The sequence below is a fragment of the Cucurbita pepo genome, chromosome LG04, assembly GCF_002806865.2.
Source record: "Cucurbita pepo subsp. pepo cultivar mu-cu-16 chromosome LG04, ASM280686v2, whole genome shotgun sequence".
NCBI classification, from domain to species: Eukaryota; Viridiplantae; Streptophyta; class Magnoliopsida; order Cucurbitales; family Cucurbitaceae; genus Cucurbita; species Cucurbita pepo.
The window spans coordinates 8,542,918-8,568,094 of NC_036641.1; the positions used below are offsets into that span (position 1 = coordinate 8,542,918).

The 25,177-nt window shown below is 34.8% G+C and overlaps 1 protein-coding gene across 2 annotated transcripts in view; it reads left to right on the forward strand.

Moving 5' to 3' along the window:
- LOC111794068 (callose synthase 9-like) overlaps positions 1–25,177 on the forward strand; it is a 40,493-nt gene that overhangs the window by 6,157 nt on the left and 9,159 nt on the right. Inside the window, exons 6-31 of one of the 2 annotated variants that reach the window (XM_023676196.1) lie at positions 3,914–3,978; positions 4,136–4,253; positions 5,203–5,277; positions 6,393–6,398; positions 8,353–8,415; positions 11,206–11,282; positions 11,368–11,446; positions 14,660–14,776; positions 16,375–16,477; positions 16,609–16,732; positions 16,820–17,009; positions 17,140–17,192; positions 17,373–17,433; positions 17,507–17,588; positions 19,103–19,152; positions 19,332–19,418; positions 20,841–20,926; positions 21,023–21,047; positions 22,112–22,206; positions 22,347–22,428; positions 22,544–22,704; positions 23,059–23,179; positions 23,596–23,693; positions 23,769–23,859; positions 24,089–24,249; positions 24,364–24,473. In XM_023676196.1, coding sequence (XP_023531964.1) covers positions 3,914–3,978; positions 4,136–4,253; positions 5,203–5,277; positions 6,393–6,398; positions 8,353–8,415; positions 11,206–11,282; positions 11,368–11,446; positions 14,660–14,776; positions 16,375–16,477; positions 16,609–16,732; positions 16,820–17,009; positions 17,140–17,192; positions 17,373–17,433; positions 17,507–17,588; positions 19,103–19,152; positions 19,332–19,418; positions 20,841–20,926; positions 21,023–21,047; positions 22,112–22,206; positions 22,347–22,428; positions 22,544–22,704; positions 23,059–23,179; positions 23,596–23,693; positions 23,769–23,859; positions 24,089–24,249; positions 24,364–24,473 — 2,380 coding nt within the window. Of the gene's footprint in view, positions 1–3,913; positions 3,979–4,135; positions 4,254–5,202; positions 5,329–6,392; positions 6,399–8,352; positions 8,416–11,205; positions 11,283–11,367; positions 11,447–14,659; positions 14,777–16,374; positions 16,478–16,608; positions 16,733–16,819; positions 17,010–17,139; positions 17,193–17,372; positions 17,434–17,506; positions 17,589–19,102; positions 19,153–19,331; positions 19,419–20,840; positions 20,927–21,022; positions 21,048–22,111; positions 22,207–22,346; positions 22,429–22,543; positions 22,705–23,058; positions 23,180–23,595; positions 23,694–23,768; positions 23,860–24,088; positions 24,250–24,363; positions 24,474–25,177 lie in introns of those variants that run through there. The other variant, XM_023676195.1, reaches the window with a different exon arrangement.

Below are 25,177 nucleotides of genomic sequence, written 5' to 3' on the forward strand. Positions count from 1 at the left end.
TTAAAAGTAATTAATATTGAAGAAATTATTGAATGAATTATGATATATTCATAGTAGTTCAATACCATCCAAACCTGTTTTTAGTCCATTCGTGAAACCAACTTGACCCATAAATTTAATTTTGAACAAGAGACAACTTTTTATTGATGCAATGAAAATAGACTATTGCTTATAAGGTACAAACTTCACAAGGATGTGAAAGGAGAGAAAAAAAAAAAAAAAAAAAGGAAATATGAAATCATAAAAATTGATTTGGAAGAGAACGTCACATATAAGCTTTTAAACTTGCTGCCAATTTTCTATTTAGAAGTTTAAGTAAAGATCCAGTGATGGAAAAAGTATGCTCTCTCCACTTTCTTCCTAATCGTACTTTTGTTATTTATGTTTCTGTATTTTCCCATGAGCTGCATAATCTTACTCTTAGACCTTTAATTTCTATGCAGATGGTCCGGGAAATGGATGTGATATTGAGGCATGAGATTGCGCAGCCAGCCAAGAGTTGCGAGTCTAAAGATGGTGTTTCTTTCCTTGATCAAGTTATCTTTCCTCTTTATGAGGTCATGGCCGCGGTATGTTTCTTGTCTCACCTAAAGCTTTTAAAGAAAGAGTAGGATTTATTTTTCCATTCTTGTTAAAGAGTACAAGTGAATGTGTCTCTGTGAGTACAAGTGAATGTATCTCAAACCTCAACCCTAGCCTCCCACTGCCATGCCACAACACATACTGTGGACTTTGCCTCACTCCTATGCTGCTCTCCGATGGTTTCGATCGTTACACCTACCACGTCTATTCTCACGCTGCCTCCCGTCCTTTTCCTAAANTCGTAGAGGTTTGTCTTTTAAGCATTAGTCTCTTTTCATTTTCTTAATTAGTTTCATCTATTGTAAAAAAAGGTAACCAATTATTATATATATTCCCTGCTTAAAAGTAATTAATATTGAAGAAATTATTGAATGAATTATGATATATTCATAGTAGTTCAATACCATCCAAACCTGTTTTTAGTCCATTCGTGAAACCAACTTGACCCATAAATTTAATTTTGAACAAGAGACAACTTTTTATTGATGCAATGAAAATAGACTATTGCTTATAAGGTACAAACTTCACAAGGATGTGAAAGGAGAGAAAAAAAAAAAAAAAAAAAGGAAATATGAAATCATAAAAATTGATTTGGAAGAGAACGTCACATATAAGCTTTTAAACTTGCTGCCAATTTTCTATTTAGAAGTTTAAGTAAAGATCCAGTGATGGAAAAAGTATGCTCTCTCCACTTTCTTCCTAATCGTACTTTTGTTATTTATGTTTCTGTATTTTCCCATGAGCTGCATAATCTTACTCTTAGACCTTTAATTTCTATGCAGATGGTCCGGGAAATGGATGTGATATTGAGGCATGAGATTGCGCAGCCAGCCAAGAGTTGCGAGTCTAAAGATGGTGTTTCTTTCCTTGATCAAGTTATCTTTCCTCTTTATGAGGTCATGGCCGCGGTATGTTTCTTGTCTCACCTAAAGCTTTTAAAGAAAGAGTAGGATTTATTTTTCCATTCTTGTTAAAGAGTACAAGTGAATGTGTCTCTGTGAGTACAAGTGAATGTATCTCAAACCTCAACCCTAGCCTCCCACTGCCATGCCACAACACATACTGTGGACTTTGCCTCACTCCTATGCTGCTCTCCGATGGTTTCGATCGTTACACCTACCACGTCTATTCTCACGCTGCCTCCCGTCCTTTTCCTAAACCCTATTTGCACCACCTCCGTTTCATTTCCTAAACCTTAATTGCTCTCCCCCTCTCTAACCTCCAACCTCAGCCCCCTCTGCCCTGATTTAAGCCTTTGGTGTCTTTTTCATCCATTGTTCCTTGCCCACTCCATGATGGTTCTGTCACCCTCTCTACCTTTGTTAGTTTCCCCTTTTTCTNAAGAAATTATTGAATGAATTATGATATATTCATAGTAGTTCAATACCATCCAAACCTGTTTTTAGTCCATTCGTGAAACCAACTTGACCCATAAATTTAATTTTGAACAAGAGACAACTTTTTATTGATNACCCATTAGCTATCCTAGATTGTGATATTCTTGAAGGTTTTTCGTATCAAGATTTCATTATTGAAGTCAATTGGTCTGCATTTTTTTGGTTCAATGGTAGTGATGAGTTGTTGAAAATTTAATATTGAATGACAAGACTTTGATAAAGATTGATGATAGTTTTTCGGGAGTATGTTTCGTTTATGCGCTATTTCCCAAAGAAAGAAATTCACCTTTTTAGCATGATGTCCTTTCCATACTGTCTTTGCTAGCGTGGGATCTATTGCTTCTACTTTTTACCTCATGTCCATTATCAAAGATTTTGTAGAGAAGACCCCCTCAGCGCTAGGGAGCCAAGTCAGTGAGTCTGTTTCGTTTGACCAATACCACTAGGGCAAGGTCAAGGCTTAATTCGTTATCCTTTAAATTCTTACCAAACTTCAATTCCAAGAATTTGTTGACGACATTCCATGTTTGTTAGATTGTGGCTTTTTTTTTTTTGTTATGAGAGAGCCTGTACAAAGTGGATATGGCAGAGCTAGCGTGGTGNATGCAATGAAAATAGACTATTGCTTATAAGGTACAAACTTCACAAGGATGTGAAAGGAGAGAAAAAAAAAAAAAAAAAAGGAAATATGAAATCATAAAAATTGATTTGGAAGAGAACGTCACATATAAGCTTTTAAACTTGCTGCCAATTTTCTATTTAGAAGTTTAAGTAAAGATCCAGTGATGGAAAAAGTATGCTCTCTCCACTTTCTTCCTAATCGTACTTTTGTTATTTATGTTTCTGTATTTTCCCATGAGCTGCATAATCTTACTCTTAGACCTTTAATTTCTATGCAGATGGTCCGGGAAATGGATGTGATATTGAGGCATGAGATTGCGCAGCCAGCCAAGAGTTGCGAGTCTAAAGATGGTGTTTCTTTCCTTGATCAAGTTATCTTTCCTCTTTATGAGGTCATGGCCGCGGTATGTTTCTTGTCTCACCTAAAGCTTTTAAAGAAAGAGTAGGATTTATTTTTCCATTCTTGTTAAAGAGTACAAGTGAATGTGTCTCTGTNGCTAGCGTGGTGTTTTCAATCCATGGGTCTGTCCAAAATGATGTGCTTCCTCCCACTTTGAGTTTATAAGAAGCTAAAGAGAATGAATTTACCTTTGCCATATTGGGAATAGTCTTTCTTTGAAGTAATAGGGCNTTAAGCACTTTGAGTTTTATTCCAAACACTCAAAATCACTCAAAACATGATTTTAGTTGAGCTTAAAACATTCTCATCAACCATATATTAAGGANGCCGTTGTTTAAACATAGAGAAAAATACTTGTGAATCCATCCCAACAAAAATTGAATTCTAGGAAGGCTTACTTGAAAATTTGATCTCTGANCATCAAAATCATGTTGGATGTCAATGTTAGAGGTTTGAGTAAGGAACATAAAAGATCTTTGCTACAAAAAGTTCTTCCATTTGGCATTGATAAGAAAAGAATTATAGCAATCAAGGATTTTATCAAAGATACAGGCTTTACGCCAAGCAATCTTTCAAATCTTTCCCTTCTTNTCCCAACACAAAGCATTACCAACTGCCATCTTCAAAAGGTGTTATTTCTACGTGTTTTATTGGACCAAATTTTTTATGGAAGTGATTTGGATTTAAATAATTGATGTGAACACTCAACGATCAAGGTTATTAAAGACCAAACTAGTCACATATTCAAAATTTTACACAAGAAAAAACTAGTCTGGCTATTTCCAAATTCATCAAATTCTATTGTCTCATTAAATGTAACAACTCGTTCTCTTTGGTAACTAAATATGTTTTTTAGGATCGGATAAGATTGGTCTTGAAAAAACAAGTTTAGAAATTTTAGGGGCTAATCCAGATTTTATGGGAGATGCTTGCCTNTAAATGGTGTGAATATTTATGCATTCAACCTGTTTGGAGCAGGTTTGGTTTTTCCAACTTATTCTTTTTATTTTCTGTATGGAGTTTAGTTTCATCTTATATTTTCATTTTTCAACATGGACTTATGAATTTGATATCTCCTAGAAGGAAATTTTATTTGGAGGACTACAATTATTGAAAGTGTTCTATTGTTTTACAGCTTGTCTGATGTTAGCAAGGAAAAGAAGCTATTGTTTATTTCCTTATACTTTCTTATATGGGGCGAAGCAGCCAACGTCAGATTTCTTCCAGAATGCTTATGCTACATATTTCACCATGTACGTAACTCTGGACTTCATTTGTAATTATATTAGACTATGTCAACCTTTATTTTTCATTTTTTTTCATATTTTTCATTTTTTTGGGATCTTTAAGTTGATCCAACATAAGGCTTGAAAGAAAATTATGTTCAGCATTTTTTTTCTTGCAAAGGCTTCAATTACTAATTATTTCATGGGTTTGATTTGGATGTGATACTTTTTGAATCTAATCTAATTTTTTGGGATAAAAAATTGTCTTACCCAAACAACCTTGTCCAAAGCCAATCTAACTGTGAAATATTTGGTTGGGTTGGTTTCGCTTATAGGGTTACTCATCCAAAATGTTATGGAAAACATAGTGAAAATATTAGTCCTTTGACAATCATTACTTATTTTTGTACATTAATTATGAACAATAACTCCCTCGTAGAGGTTTGTCTTTTAAGCATTAGTCTCTTTTCATTTTCTTAATTAGTTTCATCTATTGTAAAAAAAGGTAACCAATTATTATATATATTCCCTGCTTAAAAGTAATTAATATTGAAGAAATTATTGAATGAATTATGATATATTCATAGTAGTTCAATACCATCCAAACCTGTTTTTAGTCCATTCGTGAAACCAACTTGACCCATAAATTTAATTTTGAACAAGAGACAACTTTTTATTGATGCAATGAAAATAGACTATTGCTTATAAGGTACAAACTTCACAAGGATGTGAAAGGAGAGAAAAAAAAAAAAAAAAAAAGGAAATATGAAATCATAAAAATTGATTTGGAAGAGAACGTCACATATAAGCTTTTAAACTTGCTGCCAATTTTCTATTTAGAAGTTTAAGTAAAGATCCAGTGATGGAAAAAGTATGCTCTCTCCACTTTCTTCCTAATCGTACTTTTGTTATTTATGTTTCTGTATTTTCCCATGAGCTGCATAATCTTACTCTTAGACCTTTAATTTCTATGCAGATGGTCCGGGAAATGGATGTGATATTGAGGCATGAGATTGCGCAGCCAGCCAAGAGTTGCGAGTCTAAAGATGGTGTTTCTTTCCTTGATCAAGTTATCTTTCCTCTTTATGAGGTCATGGCCGCGGTATGTTTCTTGTCTCACCTAAAGCTTTTAAAGAAAGAGTAGGATTTATTTTTCCATTCTTGTTAAAGAGTACAAGTGAATGTGTCTCTGTGAGTACAAGTGAATGTATCTCAAACCTCAACCCTAGCCTCCCACTGCCATGCCACAACACATACTGTGGACTTTGCCTCACTCCTATGCTGCTCTCCGATGGTTTCGATCGTTACACCTACCACGTCTATTCTCACGCTGCCTCCCGTCCTTTTCCTAAACCCTATTTGCACCACCTCCGTTTCATTTCCTAAACCTTAATTGCTCTCCCCCTCTCTAACCTCCAACCTCAGCCCCCTCTGCCCTGATTTAAGCCTTTGGTGTCTTTTTCATCCATTGTTCCTTGCCCACTCCATGATGGTTCTGTCACCCTCTCTACCTTTGTTAGTTTCCCCTTTTTCTTCCTTTTTCTTTCTGTTCTTTCTCTTTCTTCGTACACCTTGCACCACCTCGTCATTGACTACAACCTTCATACCCCTTGCCGTTGTCTACCTTCTCTTCGTTTAGCCTTCCACCCATTAGCTATCCTAGATTGTGATATTCTTGAAGGTTTTTCGTATCAAGATTTCATTATTGAAGTCAATTGGTCTGCATTTTTTTGGTTCAATGGTAGTGATGAGTTGTTGAAAATTTAATATTGAATGACAAGACTTTGATAAAGATTGATGATAGTTTTTCGGGAGTATGTTTCGTTTATGCGCTATTTCCCAAAGAAAGAAATTCACCTTTTTAGCATGATGTCCTTTCCATACTGTCTTTGCTAGCGTGGGATCTATTGCTTCTACTTTTTACCTCATGTCCATTATCAAAGATTTTGTAGAGAAGACCCCCTCAGCGCTAGGGAGCCAAGTCAGTGAGTCTGTTTCGTTTGACCAATACCACTAGGGCAAGGTCAAGGCTTAATTCGTTATCCTTTAAATTCTTACCAAACTTCAATTCCAAGAATTTGTTGACGACATTCCATGTTTGTTAGATTGTGGCTTTTTTTTTTTTGTTATGAGAGAGCCTGTACAAAGTGGATATGGCAGAGCTAGCGTGGTGTTTTCAATCCATGGGTCTGTCCAAAATGATGTGCTTCCTCCCACTTTGAGTTTATAAGAAGCTAAAGAGAATGAATTTACCTTTGCCATATTGGGAATAGTCTTTCTTTGAAGTAATAGGGCAACATTTGGGTGGTCTGGTAAGCATTTCCTTTCAAATGATTAATCTCCTTGATTTTTCAGCCGTTGTTTAAACATAGAGAAAAATACTTGTGAATCCATCCCAACAAAAATTGAATTCTAGGAAGGCTTACTTGAAAATTTGATCTCTGATTTGGTGATAATGTTGCATTAGACCATCCCAACACAAAGCATTACCAACTGCCATCTTCAAAAGGTGTTATTTCTACGTGTTTTATTGGACCAAATTTTTTATGGAAGTGATTTGGATTTAAATAATTGATGTGAACACTCAACGATCAAGGTTATTAAAGACCAAACTAGTCACATATTCAAAATTTTACACAAGAAAAAACTAGTCTGGCTATTTCCAAATTCATCAAATTCTATTGTCTCATTAAATGTAACAACTCGTTCTCTTTGGTAACTAAATATGTTTTTTAGGATCGGATAAGATTGGTCTTGAAAAAACAAGTTTAGAAATTTTAGGGGCTAATCCAGATTTTATGGGAGATGCTTGCCTACACCTTTTGGTTTCTCTGATCCAGTCAGCCCTCTCATAATTTTATTCATTCGTCATTCTCCATTCTAGATTCGAACTTAATTATGGAAAAAGATATGCAGCTTTCCTCCAGGTTCTCAGATGTTCCATCATCTTCTTCACCATTTATTGAATCTGAATCTGATGCTGAATCATTAATGAGTGTAGTGAGGAATGAAAAATGAATCACGAAATCCATTGTGAGAATGATGTTCTTACACAATTGTTGGCTCTCGTTGTTTCGGAAGAAGATGTACCTTCAAAGTTTATGGATGATCAGGTCGGTGAAGATTTTCCAATAGAGTACATCCTCTTGAATCCTAAAAAAGTTTCATCTCTTACANTTTTCATATTTTTCATTTTTTTGGGATCTTTAAGTTGATCCAACATAAGGCTTGAAAGAAAATTATGTTCAGCATTTTTTTTCTTGCAAAGGCTTCAATTACTAATTATTTCATGGGTTTGATTTGGATGTGATACTTTTTGAATCTAATCTAATTTTTTGGGATAAAAAATTGTCTTACCCAAACAACCTTGTCCAAAGCCAATCTAACTGTGAAATATTTGGTTGGGTTGGTTTCGCTTATAGGGTTACTCATCCAAAATGTTATGGAAAACATAGTGAAAATATTAGTCCTTTGACAATCATTACTTATTTTTGTACATTAATTATGAACAATAACTCCCTCGTAGAGGTTTGTCTTTTAAGCATTAGTCTCTTTTCATTTTCTTAATTAGTTTCATCTATTGTAAAAAAAGGTAACCAATTATTATATATATTCCCTGCTTAAAAGTAATTAATATTGAAGAAATTATTGAATGAATTATGATATATTCATAGTAGTTCAATACCATCCAAACCTGTTTTTAGTCCATTCGTGAAACCAACTTGACCCATAAATTTAATTTTGAACAAGAGACAACTTTTTATTGATGCAATGAAAATAGACTATTGCTTATAAGGTACAAACTTCACAAGGATGTGAAAGGAGAGAAAAAAAAAAAAAAAAAAAGGAAATATGAAATCATAAAAATTGATTTGGAAGAGAACGTCACATATAAGCTTTTAAACTTGCTGCCAATTTTCTATTTAGAAGTTTAAGTAAAGATCCAGTGATGGAAAAAGTATGCTCTCTCCACTTTCTTCCTAATCGTACTTTTGTTATTTATGTTTCTGTATTTTCCCATGAGCTGCATAATCTTACTCTTAGACCTTTAATTTCTATGCAGATGGTCCGGGAAATGGATGTGATATTGAGGCATGAGATTGCGCAGCCAGCCAAGAGTTGCGAGTCTAAAGATGGTGTTTCTTTCCTTGATCAAGTTATCTTTCCTCTTTATGAGGTCATGGCCGCGGTATGTTTCTTGTCTCACCTAAAGCTTTTAAAGAAAGAGTAGGATTTATTTTTCCATTCTTGTTAAAGAGTACAAGTGAATGTGTCTCTGTGAGTACAAGTGAATGTATCTCAAACCTCAACCCTAGCCTCCCACTGCCATGCCACAACACATACTGTGGACTTTGCCTCACTCCTATGCTGCTCTCCGATGGTTTCGATCGTTACACCTACCACGTCTATTCTCACGCTGCCTCCCGTCCTTTTCCTAAACCCTATTTGCACCACCTCCGTTTCATTTCCTAAACCTTAATTGCTCTCCCCCTCTCTAACCTCCAACCTCAGCCCCCTCTGCCCTGATTTAAGCCTTTGGTGTCTTTTTCATCCATTGTTCCTTGCCCACTCCATGATGGTTCTGTCACCCTCTCTACCTTTGTTAGTTTCCCCTTTTTCTTCCTTTTTCTTTCTGTTCTTTCTCTTTCTTCGTACACCTTGCACCACCTCGTCATTGACTACAACCTTCATACCCCTTGCCGTTGTCTACCTTCTCTTCGTTTAGCCTTCCACCCATTAGCTATCCTAGATTGTGATATTCTTGAAGGTTTTTCGTATCAAGATTTCATTATTGAAGTCAATTGGTCTGCATTTTTTTGGTTCAATGGTAGTGATGAGTTGTTGAAAATTTAATATTGAATGACAAGACTTTGATAAAGATTGATGATAGTTTTTCGGGAGTATGTTTCGTTTATGCGCTATTTCCCAAAGAAAGAAATTCACCTTTTTAGCATGATGTCCTTTCCATACTGTCTTTGCTAGCGTGGGATCTATTGCTTCTACTTTTTACCTCATGTCCATTATCAAAGATTTTGTAGAGAAGACCCCCTCAGCGCTAGGGAGCCAAGTCAGTGAGTCTGTTTCGTTTGACCAATACCACTAGGGCAAGGTCAAGGCTTAATTCGTTATCCTTTAAATTCTTACCAAACTTCAATTCCAAGAATTTGTTGACGACATTCCATGTTTGTTAGATTGTGGCTTTTTTTTTTTTGTTATGAGAGAGCCTGTACAAAGTGGATATGGCAGAGCTAGCGTGGTGTTTTCAATCCATGGGTCTGTCCAAAATGATGTGCTTCCTCCCACTTTGAGTTTATAAGAAGCTAAAGAGAATGAATTTACCTTTGCCATATTGGGAATAGTCTTTCTTTGAAGTAATAGGGCAACATTTGGGTGGTCTGGTAAGCATTTCCTTTCAAATGATTAATCTCCTTGATTTTTCAGCCGTTGTTTAAACATAGAGAAAAATACTTGTGAATCCATCCCAACAAAAATTGAATTCTAGGAAGGCTTACTTGAAAATTTGATCTCTGATTTGGTGATAATGTTGCATTAGACCATCCCAACACAAAGCATTACCAACTGCCATCTTCAAAAGGTGTTATTTCTACGTGTTTTATTGGACCAAATTTTTTATGGAAGTGATTTGGATTTAAATAATTGATGTGAACACTCAACGATCAAGGTTATTAAAGACCAAACTAGTCACATATTCAAAATTTTACACAAGAAAAAACTAGTCTGGCTATTTCCAAATTCATCAAATTCTATTGTCTCATTAAATGTAACAACTCGTTCTCTTTGGTAACTAAATATGTTTTTTAGGATCGGATAAGATTGGTCTTGAAAAAACAAGTTTAGAAATTTTAGGGGCTAATCCAGATTTTATGGGAGATGCTTGCCTACACCTTTTGGTTTCTCTGATCCAGTCAGCCCTCTCATAATTTTATTCATTCGTCATTCTCCATTCTAGATTCGAACTTAATTATGGAAAAAGATATGCAGCTTTCCTCCAGGTTCTCAGATGTTCCATCATCTTCTTCACCATTTATTGAATCTGAATCTGATGCTGAATCATTAATGAGTGTAGTGAGGAATGAAAAATGAATCACGAAATCCATTGTGAGAATGATGTTCTTACACAATTGTTGGCTCTCGTTGTTTCGGAAGAAGATGTACCTTCAAAGTTTATGGATGATCAGGTCGGTGAAGATTTTCCAATAGAGTACATCCTCTTGAATCCTAAAAAAGTTTCATCTCTTACAGAGATTTGCAGTCTTCAGATGTGTGAAATTTCATGTCATTCAGCTCATATAAAAGTTCAGTTGTTCTTTCTGTTTAATCCTCAGTGAAGATTCTTTTATGACTTTTTAGAGGTTATGGGAAGCTTTAAAGCATTCGGCTTTTAAGTTATTTTGGTCCAATTTTCTTTTCAGAATAAGCAGTTTTGTTTGACTAAAAATTGATTATGGTTGAAATTGAATTGTGTCCTTGGTTTTATTTTTAAAAATGATTCAGGGTGTACCGGAGAGTATTGCTGGAGATTTTATTTTCTTTTTGATGGTTTCTTAAGAGATTCTCATAGAGGATTCTTCCTTGGCATTTTTAGAGGGTTTCGAAAGTTTCTAAGGGCTTGCATTAGTCTAATAATTCTTTCAATGCAAGAGGTGTTCCTTACGAAATATCTTTCCTTGGCTTCATTTTTTGAATCTGCTTTCTCAGATTTTGTTGCGTCTTTGTTGTACTTTCCTCCGGAAGAAGTTTCTGCATTTTTAGCCGGAGTAGGGGCTCTCTATTGCAGATTTGTTTTGCTGTGCTAGTTGTTTTTCCTTGTTTTATCCTCTTGTAGTTTTATTTCTTCATGTCTTGTCTTCTTTCATTCCCGTTGGGAACTTATATCCTTAAAGTTTTTCCTTCCTTCTCACATGTCAATGAAACATTGTTTCTTGTTAAAAAAATAAAAATAAAAAAAATAACTCAGGAAGCTGAAAACAATAACAATGGGCGCGCACCACATTCTTCATGGAGAAACTATGATGATTTTAACGAGTATTTCTGGTTAGTTGCAAAATTTTGTATGTTTGTTTGTCATGAACAATTCATACTGATGAAATTTTGGAATGCTGCTCATTTTTTTTATCAGGTCGCTTCGATGCTTTGAACTCAGTTGGCCATGGCATAAAGGCAAATCTTTTTTCCAAAAGCCAACACCAAAGTCAAAGGTTGTATTTATGCTTTGTTTAATTTTTTCAAAAGATTATCTTTCTTTTTCTTTTTCTTTTCCTTTTCTTTTCTTTTTCTTTTTTTAAAAAACTCATTTGTACTGAGTTATTTATATACTATTTATTGTACTGACCGGTTTGAGTGAAGACAATATTTTCTGTTCTATAATCTTCCATACATGAAATTATTGCTCTCTTAAACATTTGGTAGTGAGAAGTCTGCTTTAGCAGGTGGTTTTCAGGGTGTTGAATCTGTTACATGCTTGAACACGAAGAATCCGTGGATTGCAATGTGCAATTTTTCAGGTGGTTTCTGTGTGCATGTACTGTTTAGTACTATAACAACCTTAGATAAACATCAATCCATTGGTGGTTCGTTCGAGTGAGCTACTTTTGGGCTTGCTTACCCTCGCCCTTTGCCCTAATTTGGATTTTTTGTGGCTTTTAGGCCTGGTCTATAGAGATGAAACTGTAGAAGATTATGATTATTGGTATTGTTTGGAAGTACCGAATAATTAGTTAAATTAAACTAAATTCACCTCCTATGTGCAGTAATAAAAATTTACATTTCCAAATTTAGCTAAATTTTGGAGTTTAGTCCAGTCAATTTTCATGAGGGAAATTTTAGTATAAACTATTTCATAGGGAGATATTCCTTTCTCTGTGGAGGAATATTTCATTGGTTATTTGGCCAGAATGCATTCCTGTAAGCCCCAGATGACAATGGTGAGTGGAAAAAATGCAGAGTGCACAGGCATGTCTGCCTTCTTTGTGAGTGTTGACCCACGCGCTTACTGAAAGCAGTAGTTGTACCATCAAGCTGCTCAAGCATCGACCCATCGGAAGTCTTACTTCCCAAAGCATGTTTCACCTTTGCCTTTCTATTTCCCATCTAAACATGCAACCCCCTTCCTCTTGACGCCAACCTTTATGCAGCTTTTGCATGCACCTCCCAACATTGTACCTGAACCTGCCTTGTTTTTTAATAATCGTACTAATCCAGTCCTACCCCTTTTGTGTTAGCCTTCTATCCCAGCCAAATCCTCTCTTCCCCATCGTTTACTGATTTGGACTAACCCCTCCTCCACCGAAAAGACCATTATCATCAATTATAATAAAACACTTTTGATTACACAGATTAACCACTCCACTTCTCATAGTCCTGTTTTATGCGACTATGAAGATTTCCTCTCTAGACCTTACCTGTCTTTTTATGTCACAGACCGTTTTGGTTGTTCCCCCATTCAGTTTTGGCCCTACTCTTTGAACTTCCTCCTCCTCCCTACGCATGTGCACCGCCTCTTCTTCCCTACCTTCACCCACACTTGGGGCAACCTTTATTTTTCTCCATTATGCTTATTCTCACCAACCCTTCATGATGCTAAGAATAGATTTTCCTTGTGCACATCATTGATCTCACCCTTACCTATAGATGATTTCTCCCTCGCTCCATTCCAACTGAGCAAAACAAAGATTCCAGTCACAAAGCAGCAGCAAAAGGTGCTTAGACAATTACAAGATTTCCAATCCTTCATCAATCACTACCAATCTAACACCTCCATTGTTATAGATGGGTTGATAGCCCCAAAATGATTATCCTAGGTTGGAATGTTGGAAGTTTGGAGTCCTAGAAAAAAAATCCCTCATGAAGGGCCTCATCCAAAGGCTTAATCCTTCCATTGTTATCCTTTAAGAGAACGCATCTTCTTCATTGATGGGTTTTTTTTATCAAATCTGTTTGGAGCTCCATTAATCTTGGACAGTTTTCTCTTGATGCCGTCGGCATTTTGGAGGAACTTTGATCCTTTGGAATGATATGCCCTTTTAAATTCTAGAGGTTATGGAAGGTGTGGACTCTCTCCCTACATATATCTATTGCTGATGGTTTCAAGTTCCAGAGTAAAGGGGTTCATGGTCCTACTGGGGCTACTTTTTTATCACAATTTTGGTAACACCCTCATTGACTAGTATGTTGGTGGAGCTGATAACCTTTAGGCGATAATTTATTAATCTTCAAAAAAAAAGCTGTACAAAAGGGAAAACCTCAGCCTTTATTTAAAAGTTCTGGTTATGGGATTATGGGATGTAAATACAAGGGTTCGTAGGCAAAACTTCTTCTATCCAGTTGACCGAATCTAATGACTCTTGGGTTTGGGGATTGGACAAGACTAGATCTTTCTCCACTAAGTCGATAATAAGAGATTTCATACCAATTGGTGTTAAAAGGAAAGCTCTATTGCACATTTTGGAAATGCAATTATCCAATGAAGGTCAAAATTTTTCTTAGGGAACTTAGCCACTCATGCTTAAGCACTCGAGGCAAGTTGCAAAATGAGGTCACATGTTTATGCCAGTCTCCCAGCTGCTCCCCCCTTGTAAAGCGATGCAGAAACAAACATCCACCATTTGCCACTACCTACTGGAAGTCGTTTCCAATTCCTTTGGTTGGTCTCTTGTGATGCCAATGGACACTCACTCCAGCCTTGCTCATTTTCTGTCATCCTTTTATAGGGGAAAATAAAACTCTGTGGCTTAATTTCTCCAGAGCTTTGTACTGGTCGTTATGGCTTTAGAGGAACCATCAAGACGACAATCTTATTTTCAATTGGAAAACCTCGATAAAGAACGCTGGTGTGAATTATTACCTCCCTTTCATGACTACAGCCTTATTTTCAATTGGAAAACCTTTGTTTTCTTTTTTTTAAACTTTCTATAGCTTGGGGTTGGCCCTTTTTTATTATTTCATCACATCAATTAAGTCGGGTGTTTCTTATTAGATTAAAAAAAAGAAAACAATTCTGCATCTGGTTGAACAAGATTTTTGCTTGAGCCAGTGAGCAGTGGCATTGTCTATTAGCCAAATTATACGTATAGCTTATTCTTTATTAATAATACTATCACGATTCTGATTAACAAATGGTACTTGTTAGGAAAAGAATACTTTCCCGTTCATGCTTTCACTTTTATTCTACCATAATTGACAATTAGTTTCTTAATTTTTTGTTCTGTGTGGATATTTATCATTTACATGGATAATTTATTGTGTCCATAATGAATGTTTGGTTTCCTGATTGAATTATATATTGGAAAACCACATGGTATTGGGTATTATGGTTTCAGTATGGCACATTAGCAATGAAATATCAAGTACTTGAATATTTTTGTTGTTATGTGCTCATAATAAATTTTCCTTTTCCTATTTTCTTTTTTCAGAATATGCTTGGTAGAAGTCGTCATCAAGGGAAAACTTCATTTGTTGAGCACCGGACTTTTCTTCATCTTTATCATAGTTTCCATCGTTTATGGATATTTTTGGTTATGATGTTCCAGGTATATGGCGTTTTAAATTGCTCTCTTTTTTATCCTTTGTCCTGTAAACTTTTTTTTTGTTTTTGTTTGTGGTGTTAGCCTAAATGGCATTCTCCTAGAAATTAAACCCAAAGGATTTTATTATGATTCAGAGTGATCCATACAAGAGGCTAACCCACTATTTTATAGAGGATTTAACAACAAAGTAGAAAAAGGAAGAATTAAACAATAAAAGATTAGACTAGCTTAGTACAATAGTTTCCCTCCCTCTTTTAAAAAACTTGTCCTCCAGTTAAAAAAAACGAGGAAAATAAGAGGAAGCAAGCAGCTTGGCTTAAAAAAATGAAGAATCTCCTGTTTTTGTTGAAAAAATTCTTGGCTTCAATAGAACAGTAGTTTTTTTTTTTTTTTTTTTTAATGAAGAATTCTTGGCTTAAAAAAAAAATGAAGAATTGTTTCAAATGCCAAAAACAAGAAGAAAAAAAGTAGAACAGTAGTTTAAGAGAAGGATTCCATATCGTTTTTTGCTCCACAGTTAAAAAGGCAACGAGTGTTGTTTCGAAAATAGTTTCCAGAGAAACAAACCACAAGATAATCCATCTGAAGGGTTTGTGCTCAGTCAGATATCCCTAAAGCCTGGTCGAAAGTGAATTTCCAGTTATAAAGAAATGAAAGAGGAGATGTCCGATGTTTGCCACTATATATTCTAGTTATCTTCTTTTTGAATCCAAAGAGTAACGAAGAAGATGGATAGTGGAAGATAGTCATCTAAATGACCAAAAGTCTGAATTTGGACCTTTCTTTTGGGTTGTCTTGGATTCTTCAGAGGGACTGTAGAGGCCATGATGAAAAAAAGGTCTCTCTTTATTTCCCCTTTTTTTTTTTGTGTTAAAGGGAAGCTCTTATGGATGGTTGCTTTCTTTGCTATTCTTATGGGTTGTGGCTTGAGGGGAACATGGAGTGTTGAGGTTCTGTTGAAAACGGCTCAATTCACTGTTAGCTTCACTACCTCCCTTTTGGACTTTGTTAATAGGGCTGTTTCTATTTTTCTTTATTTTTCATTGTGAGTGATTAGACTCCGATTTTGTAAAATTGACTCCTTTTGGTGTTATCTGTCACTGTTCTTTTATTGCCCCATTGACTTTCATTCTGCTTAGTAAAAGTTGATTCAATAAATAAAATAAAATTTAAAGACGTGTTAAAAGAAAATAGTGATTCCCATCATGAACATAACTCAAAATAAAAAATAAAAAAATCAGTGAACTCCATCTCATTTAGTTTCTCAGTAAAGGACATTCATAAGAATATAAGAATTCAGCAAGAAAAATGAAGTACAAGCGAGGGGTCTTAAAAGAGCCAAAATGAAGAAATACACCAAACTGCTGGTTTGGAGCTCCTGCTTTAAACAAACCAATTGTTAGCGTTAAGAAAAAGTTATGAAGAAAAAAAGGAAGAGCAACCAGATACCTCGTTAGGATGGTACCCCAACACATATATTTTGCTTAATGCTGTTTCCTGTTGTGTATGCTAGTTGTTGAGACCATGAGGAGTTACTGAGTTGGATTAGAATTTCTGCATTTTCATTTATTTAATTATCTTTATCATTATTATGCGGACAGGCTCTGACCATAGTTGCATTTAACAATGGAAACTTTAATATGAAGACCCTGCTGGAAGTTCTGAGTCTTGGTCCAACGTTTGTTGTTATGAAGTTTATTGGGAGTATGTGCTATTCTAGTCATTTCTACTGAAAGTATTAGATGCTGATTTATTTTATTATCTTGTGTGCAGTAGCATGAAAGAATTATCTTTGTTCTAAAAACTTCTATTGCTCTGCATGGACTTCTATCCAGGTGTTCTAGACATCCTAATGATGTATGGTGCATACTCTACCTCAAGGCGCCTTGCTATTTCTCGAATTTTTCTTCGTTTCCTTTGGTTCAGTATTGCTTCTGCTTCGATAACGTTTCTTTATGTGTATGTATTTCTGGCTTTTTTGTCCCTGTTATCATGTTTTTTTTCTACACAAGATGTTTATTATTATTTTTATCTACTCTCTTACAGGAAAGCTCTTCAGGAGGGTAGTAACCCAAATGCAGAAAGGGTGATGTTTAGACTATATGTAATCGTGATTGGAATATATGGTGGTGTGCAGCTTTGCCTCAGTATTCTGATGTGTATACCTGCTTTCCATCTTCTAACAAATCAATGTGATCGGTGGCCTCTTGTTCGCTTTATCATGTGGATGCAACAGGTTTCACCTTCTAATGCTTGCTTTATTTTGTTCTTTCCTGCTTGGGCAATGTGGCCTCCTCAATTTCAGTTGATGCACTTTATTTTGTTGAATCTGTACTTTCTTTTGCTTCTGAAATTTTATTTATTAGGAACGGTACTATGTTGGACGTGGGATGTATGAGAAGACTACTGATTTTATCAAGTAAGTATCTGAAGTTCTTTGATCTTATCCACTGGTGTTCCTTTTAAAATTTTCCATATATCTTCCTCCCCTTCCCCCAATTAATTTCTTGTCTAGGTTGTTGCCTTCTCAAGTGCTCTGTAGTATGGAGTAACTAAATTTTGTTTATGTACATATAGAATTCTCAATCTCATTTTGCAGGTACATGCTCTTGTGGGTAATCATTCTGGGTGGAAAATTCGCATTTGCCTATTTTCTTCAGGTTAAATATGGTGTTTATGCAATGATATCTATCTCTAGGCATGGAAACTGAAGACTTAACTCGTCTCTTGCAGATCAAGCCTCTTGTTAAACCTACCAGGCTTATTGTGAACATGAAAGATCTAAAATATTCGTGGCATGACTTTGTGTCTAAGAGTAAGTAAGAATATTATCATTTCATTTTGTTTTGTAGGCCATGTCTGTTGATTTTCGATTAAATTCCTTTTTCTTTCTTTATTTGGTGGAAGTATCATATTATTGTTTGTATTATCTGCCTTTTGATCTTAAGTTTCAAAAGGCTTCACTTAGGGTTATGGAATTGATTATCAAGAAACCTTTGTCCTTGTTGCTAAAATTAACTCCATTAAAGTTCTATGATCTATGGTTGTCAATGCATATTGACCTGTTCATCAACTTAATGTCAAGAATGCTTTTTCTCAATGGGAAACCTGAAGAATAGAGATTAATAAAATGTTTAGGTTAAAGAAATCTTTATGCAACCTTAAACAGAAGATCATCAACAGTTAGATCTTCTAGATCCTTCGACTCCTCGATGGTGCACACGACATTCTCGAAATTCTGGTTAGTGACTGCAAAATTAGCTCCACAACCCCGACTCCTTGAGGGTTTCACCCTTGCTCCTGAGTGGATTCACCACAGTTTGTACACATGTGATGTGGTCGGATATACCTTTCGACTCCACCTATAGCATGGTTTGAACGTATTGGAAAACCAATCATGAGCTATGGAATGTACTTTGCTAGGTTTGAAAGATGGTATCCTTGTCCATCAAAGAAAGTATACTATTGATTTCTTGAAGTGATAATATTAATTGGTTGATGACCAGTAGACATCCCCATTGAGCCCAATTTAAAACTGCGAACTATAACACAAAAAGAGAGAGAGAGAAAAAAAACGAAAAAACAAAAAAAATCAGAGACTTGCTGGAAAATTCATTTACATGTCTCACACACATTCTAACATTGCTTTTGCAGTTAATGTGGTAATCCAGTATATGCATACCCCAAAACTGACTCACTTTAAAGTCATCTATAGGATTTTAAGATACTTAAAAGGTACTACTGCAAAAGGTATATTGTTTAAGAAGCAAGATCATTTGCAGGTTNAAAAAAAAAAAAAAAAAAAAAAAAAAAAAAAAAAAAAAAAAAAAAACCAAAGTTTAGTGGCTAGAAGTAGGGTTGAAGCTGATTTTAGGACTTTACCCCATGGTTTTGTGAGGGTATATACACAGAAACTATTGAAACAATCAAAGTTCTCTCAAACGATGCTTGTGCATATTTATTGTGGCAACAAGGCAACGATTTCCATTGCCCACAATCCATTCCTTCATGATAGGACAAAACATATCGAAGTTGATAAACATTTCTTATTGATTTAGGAGTAATATGCATTCCCTACCTTCCTACAACAGAGCAAATTTAGGAGTAATATTCATCCTCTGCCATTTGTATTTATGGAGAGATGTCCTCAACAGAAAGAAAAGTTACTTGATATATGATTTACGTCTTCAACCTTGCTACAGTTTTTCTCGTTATTTTGTCTTTTTAGCCTTTTGATGAAGAGAAACCTTTCAGAAATGAGAAAAAAAATTATATATGACAATTAGCTTTTAGGCTGTCTACTTCTGAAATCTTGTGTCGTATTTGCAGATAATCATAATGCTTTGACGGTTCTTAGCTTATGGGCCCCAGTGTTTGCTGTAAGTTTAAATTTTGTAATCAACGAGCTGATATAAGTCACTTTGTTAGTTTGTTGTCAATCAGCTGATATAAATCAATTATGATAAACAGATACAAGTCACTTTATTAGGAGGATTCAAATTTATTTTTATTTCTCGTCTTTAATGGGAACTTTTCTCTATTTAATTTATGGTTGTAGATTTACATCGTGGACCTTCATGTGTTCTATACCGTTGTATCTGCTATTTGGAGTTTATTAATTGGTGCAAGAGATCGTCTTGGAGAGGTACTAGTCGATTCTTATTGAGCTTATGCATTTCCCCATTCTTGATATGAAATAAATTAGGAAAAATATTTATTTTTTACCTTGTATTTTAATTTTAACCACTAAGTTTTTATTTCGTAAAATTGAACCTGAAATTTGAATAAGCCGTTAAGTGAATACTCTTCTTCTAAACAAATTAGATAATATAAACAAAGACAACCAATAAATCACCTAAATACTTACAGATAAAACATCTAAAATTCAGCTAGAAAAATGGCATGCTTAGCCATAAGAGAAAGCCAATCCCAATCATAATCGATCACAAATGATTGAACCATGGTTGAGCTGTATAAAAATGCTCAAACTTGGTACAAAAATGTGCAAGCCTAAAAAAAGTAAAAACAAATCTACAAAATTAGTCTAAATCAATCACAAGAATGCACACATGTAGTTTCAAATTCAAAAACTACATTGATTTAGCTACCTACAGCTATTAATTTCACCCTGTATTCAAAATTAAGATTAAGATTCAATTGGATAAAATTAAAATTCAAGGTCATGTTTCTTATAGGTAGAATGGGAATAAAGGGATGAGAAAGATAAAAAATTATTTTAAAACTTTAACACTAATGGGAAAAATTATTTCATTTTATTCTATTATGAAATATTAAAATTTTATGTTTTGTTTTTTCAATTAGTTAGTTCTAAATAATAACTATTTTTATCTTATTTATATTGTTCCAATTTTATCCAAGGAACTAATTAATTATTATTGTTATTAAATAAACAGTAAAGATAAAATTTATTGTAGTTAAGCCCCCACAAGGTGTCCTCGTTGAGTAAGGCCTATGGTCTCTAAGCAATGTCTACCAAGAGGTCACATGTTTGAATCTTCAGTTGAATTTGATAAGAAAAATCTTTGAGATCTCCTAATTTTAGGCCTTGGGCCGTGCAGAGACTTTTTTTTTTTTTTTTTAACAAAAAAAATTCATTATCATTAAATAGTTTGACAATAAATACTATAACAATATCACTGAATAATATTCTTTATTAATAATTGTTATTAAGACAACGTTTATTACTGCTAAGGTACATTAATTAATATGCATCATCAATAAGATTATGGAAGGTATTCTAGTAATTATAACGGGTCATTCCTTGTAAACGACAAGAATAGGCTAATTTTAAAATTAGCTCACTCAGCCAAGTACAAAGGTTGTAAATCGAACTTTTTCTTATAAATTAATTTTGTGGATGTGATGAAGTTATGTAGAGGTTTGGTTTGAAATCTAACAAGTCAACGACTGCACATGCTTGAATGCATGAAAGCCTTGGTTTTAGTACAGTAGTTGAAGTCAAATTTTCCCCTTCTCATTTTTTGAACTTTTAAAATTTGTTTTGTGGTTTTTTTTTTTTTTCCCCTTTTTGTTTTATTACCTTCAGATTAGATCATTGGAATCGCTTCGTAAGCTGTTTGAGCAGTTTCCAGGAGCCTTTATGAACACTTTACATGCTACTCCCCGGGACAGGTTTGAATATTTCTCATAAGATGCCAATCTAAACTACATTTTTTCTTTAAACAAAAGTTTCTCCGTTAATCTGGTCTCTAAACGTATCTTTTGCAGGATTTCAAATCAGTCTTCAACTCCGGTGAGTTCCCTATTGCCTCCTTGCTTCAGAAATATGCTTGATTTACCCTGGTTGGCCTCAGATAGGATTCCAANNNNAAAAAAAAAAAAAAAAAAAATTAGAAATATTCTTTGAATTGAACTTCGGAAAATATTCTGACCTGTTCAAGCTCTGTAGATTGATTAAATATTTAAAGTATATGAATGTTATTATTTATCATCACCCCTGAATAAATTTTCTCAATCCAGCCTGAAGTGCCAACAAGGGGAAAACATAAATTTCTGAGATCTGACACTTCAATTAGATAGTCCGACTAGTGTCTGGACTGCATATTTTCCTTGTGTCAGCCAAGGACATGCTACCAGAAAATTATTGTATGAATGCGTTGTAGATTTTAAAATGCTATTGAAACTTAAAAGTATAGTTGCTGGTAGGTTTAGGGAGGATGGCTGAAGTGCTGCATTTGGAGATTAGGAGTTGAGTCTCAGAAACAGTAAAAGGAGGTTGTTAAGCATATGAAACTGGGTTGGATAGATGATAAGCTAAGAATCACTGATATACATACAGCACCACATAGACACTATACATGTCATTTTTCAAAATTCTAAGACATTGGCATGATAAGGATATATTTATTAATATATATTATTTTTATAATCAAGGAAATTCAATGTCCATTAGTTTATGCATTAAATGCTTAAAACTGAGTTCAATGTATTTTACTCTCAAAATTTATTACTTCGTCTATTTAGTTTGCTTTGTAAGTGTTCCATACTTGTTTAACAAACATTGGACGTATATTGACTTTGTACAATGCTGCCTATCACATCTGCTGTGCTAACAACTGTCTGATTCGTGTCCAACGAGTGTTGTAGCATCCATGTTTAACCATACTAGCCAAACTTAACTGTCCATGCTTCTTAGATGATAGGTTTTGATGATCATATTACTTTGCTTCCTTAAATGCCTCTATTAATGCAATATTTTTGCTTGTCATCATCTTATCTCGAGTGTCTACAAGCACTACTTTTGCTTGTGATTTTTCTAAAGTTTTAGTGCAAACATGTTCTGCTGTTTATATCAAGGTTGTTGAAAAAGATAAGTTTGATGCTGCCCGATTTTCTCCCTTCTGGAATGAAATCGTAGCAAGTTTAAGGGAAGAAGATTATATTACAAACTTGTGAGTATATTTTCTAGAGATTCTTTCTGTTATTTGACTTTCACGTTCTCTTATCTGTTGCTGTTGATTTTTTTAGATTGTTTCTATTGCCTCAATGTTGTTTTTCTTTTCTTTAATTTGAATTTTTTCTGGTTTTGTAGGGAATCGGAGTTGCTTCAAATGCCTAAAAACAAGGGTAATCTTCCCCTGGTTCAGTGGCCCCTTTTTCTTCTTGCCAGCAAGGTCAGCTTGCAGTCATAAAATGGAACTTGAATAACTATGCTTTTTAATACTTGATGTTTTGACTCACTGAGTTCCAATTATGTACAACATTTTCATTGTGGTTATGGAACTGTAGATATTTCTAGCAAAGGATATTGCTGTTGAGAGACGGGATTCACAAGACGAGTTGTGGGAGCGTATTTCAAGAGATGACTATATGAAATATGCAGTACAGGAATGTTACCATGCAATTAAGCTCATCTTAACAGAATTACTGGTTGGGGAAGGAAGGACGTGGTATTTACCTTGTTGCCTCCATATTGTTTTTCTTTGTAATAAGCTCAGTAATGAGATATATGCAAACCTCGACTATTCTTTCCAAAAAGAGTTATGTGAGGAAGACTTATATCTGCCTAGAGCAGGAGTTGAGGCGAGTATTAAAGTTTAAAAGAAAAAGAAAGGATAGACTCTGCAATTGATTAGCATAGGAAAAATGTGTAGTGCTGACATGCGAAGAACAAACGTGTTCTATCCTCCACCTCTCTACTCTATACCTTTCCCTTTCATATACAATTCTATCCAAAAATGTTATGATGCATAAAAGTTAAATTTTTCCAAAAAAGCCATTCTGAATTGTTTGCACTTTTTCAGGGTTGAAAGGGTATTTGAAGACATTCAAGCTAGTATAGCAAACAATTCCATTCAAAATGACTTCCAGCTAAATAAGCTACCACTTGTGATTACAAGAGTAACTGCTCTGACGGGTATTCTGGTTCGTATTTACAAAATTTTAAACTCGATCATGTAATTCTATCTATATTTTCATTGTGGCTTTTTCATATTAAAAAGAAGAGAATGAAAATTAAAGCAAGAGAGAGAAAAAGTGGTTCTACCTTGTTGAGAAACATCGGATTTGGTTTTTATTGTCAACTTCCTTTCAAAGGAGCTTGTTCACTTACATTATGTACTAATAGTATATCATGAAATTGATAATAGAATTGTACATAAGACTATATTGTCAAATTGTGACGTGTAGCCCCTGAATAGTTGTATTGATCTTTATGGAAGAAAATTGCCAAAAGTTTACATTTTAGCGCCTCACGTGCACTTCGTTGATAATTGGTCAAACTCATTGCATTTTGTACTTATATATTTTCTGTATTTCACTTTGATTATGACATTGTACAGAAAGAGCCAGAAACTCCGGAGCTCGAAATAGGTGCTGTTAAGGCTGTTCAAGATTTGTATGATGTTGTGCACCATGATATCCTTTTTGGTGACAAGAGGTCTGAAGCTTGTTAGTTATTTGATGTTTTTATATCTTGAATTATCCTTTGACATGTAACGTTCCATTTTTCTAGGGGGCATGATGAAACATGGAACATATTGGTAAAAGCTAGAAATGAAGGTCGCCTGTTTACAAGGTTAAATTGGCCCAAAGATCCAGAATTGGTATTTACTTTTTTTAATTCCTCGTGCTTCATTTTTATTCATGTTGCTTTTATTATTTTATGAGATTGAATTGTTTCTATGCTTGTATAGTTGTTTGGTGGGGAGGGCCTCGTCAATCTTCTGCCCTTAGGCTGGGCCCTCTTTTGTGTTTAATACATCTCTGTTTCTTATATTTAATATATTTAATATATATATATACATATATTGAATTGTTCCTATCATTCGGCAGAAGTCTCAAGTGAAAAGATTACATTCCCTGTTAACCATAAAAGATTCAGCTTCAAATATTCCAGTTAATCTTGAGGCCAGACGTAGACTGCAATTCTTTACAAATTCACTTTTCATGGCTATGCCAAATCCAAAACCTGTTCGTCAGATGCTTTCTTTCAGGTGGTGCTTCATTCTATGGCATCTTTTGTTCATATATTTTATTAATTTCTTTTCCCTTTTTTGAAGTTTCATCTCTTGTCTTTCCTTCCATCTTAATCCTATCTTTTAATGCAGTGTATTTACTCCATATTATTCTGAGACGGTGCTCTATAGTATGGGGGAACTCCTGAAGAAAAATGAGGATGGCATAACAACTTTGTTTTACTTGCAAAAAATTTATCCAGGTATTTCATATGAATTTTTCATTGATATTTTTTTTTTAATGAGAAATCAAGCTTACATTCTGTAGAAATGAAAGAATGCAAAATAAAAGGACCATGGGCATACAAAGAAACAGTCCATACTAAAGGAGCCAAGCCCCTAACTAAAAGAGCTCCACTCCCTAGGAATAAAACCTGGTCGGTAGTTACAAAAATCTTTGGTCACCGATGTCTAAACAGTGACATTAAACCCCCCAAGCAACCAAACCTTTTCACATGAGCTCGCTATATTCCTAACCACCCTATCATTCATTTCAAGCCAAAGACCCTAAAGGGTATCAAAAGATCTCCATCATCCTAGATTTGCGCTCCCTCTCCTCACAAGAACAAGCAAAGTGATACTTCCAAAGGACACTACATCCAAATCTCTGAACATACTTTTGCAGAGTGCACCCTTCCAGAAAATGCATCGTTGAGGGCCCACCATGCAGGAAGAATGACTCAAAATTGATCCATAATGTTCACTATGCCAAGCTAGACCTACCAACTATCTAATTAAACCTTCTTTGGAATTTTATCTTTTCGAGGATAAGGAGGGGCAACCAAGAAAGAAAAATTGCTTAAATATGGAGAAAAGAGTTACAAGCAAACTCCTTAGATAGATTGTGTTATTTGTGGTCTCATCATACCAAATCATCCGTCTTTGTTCGATGAACACTTTGAAAGTC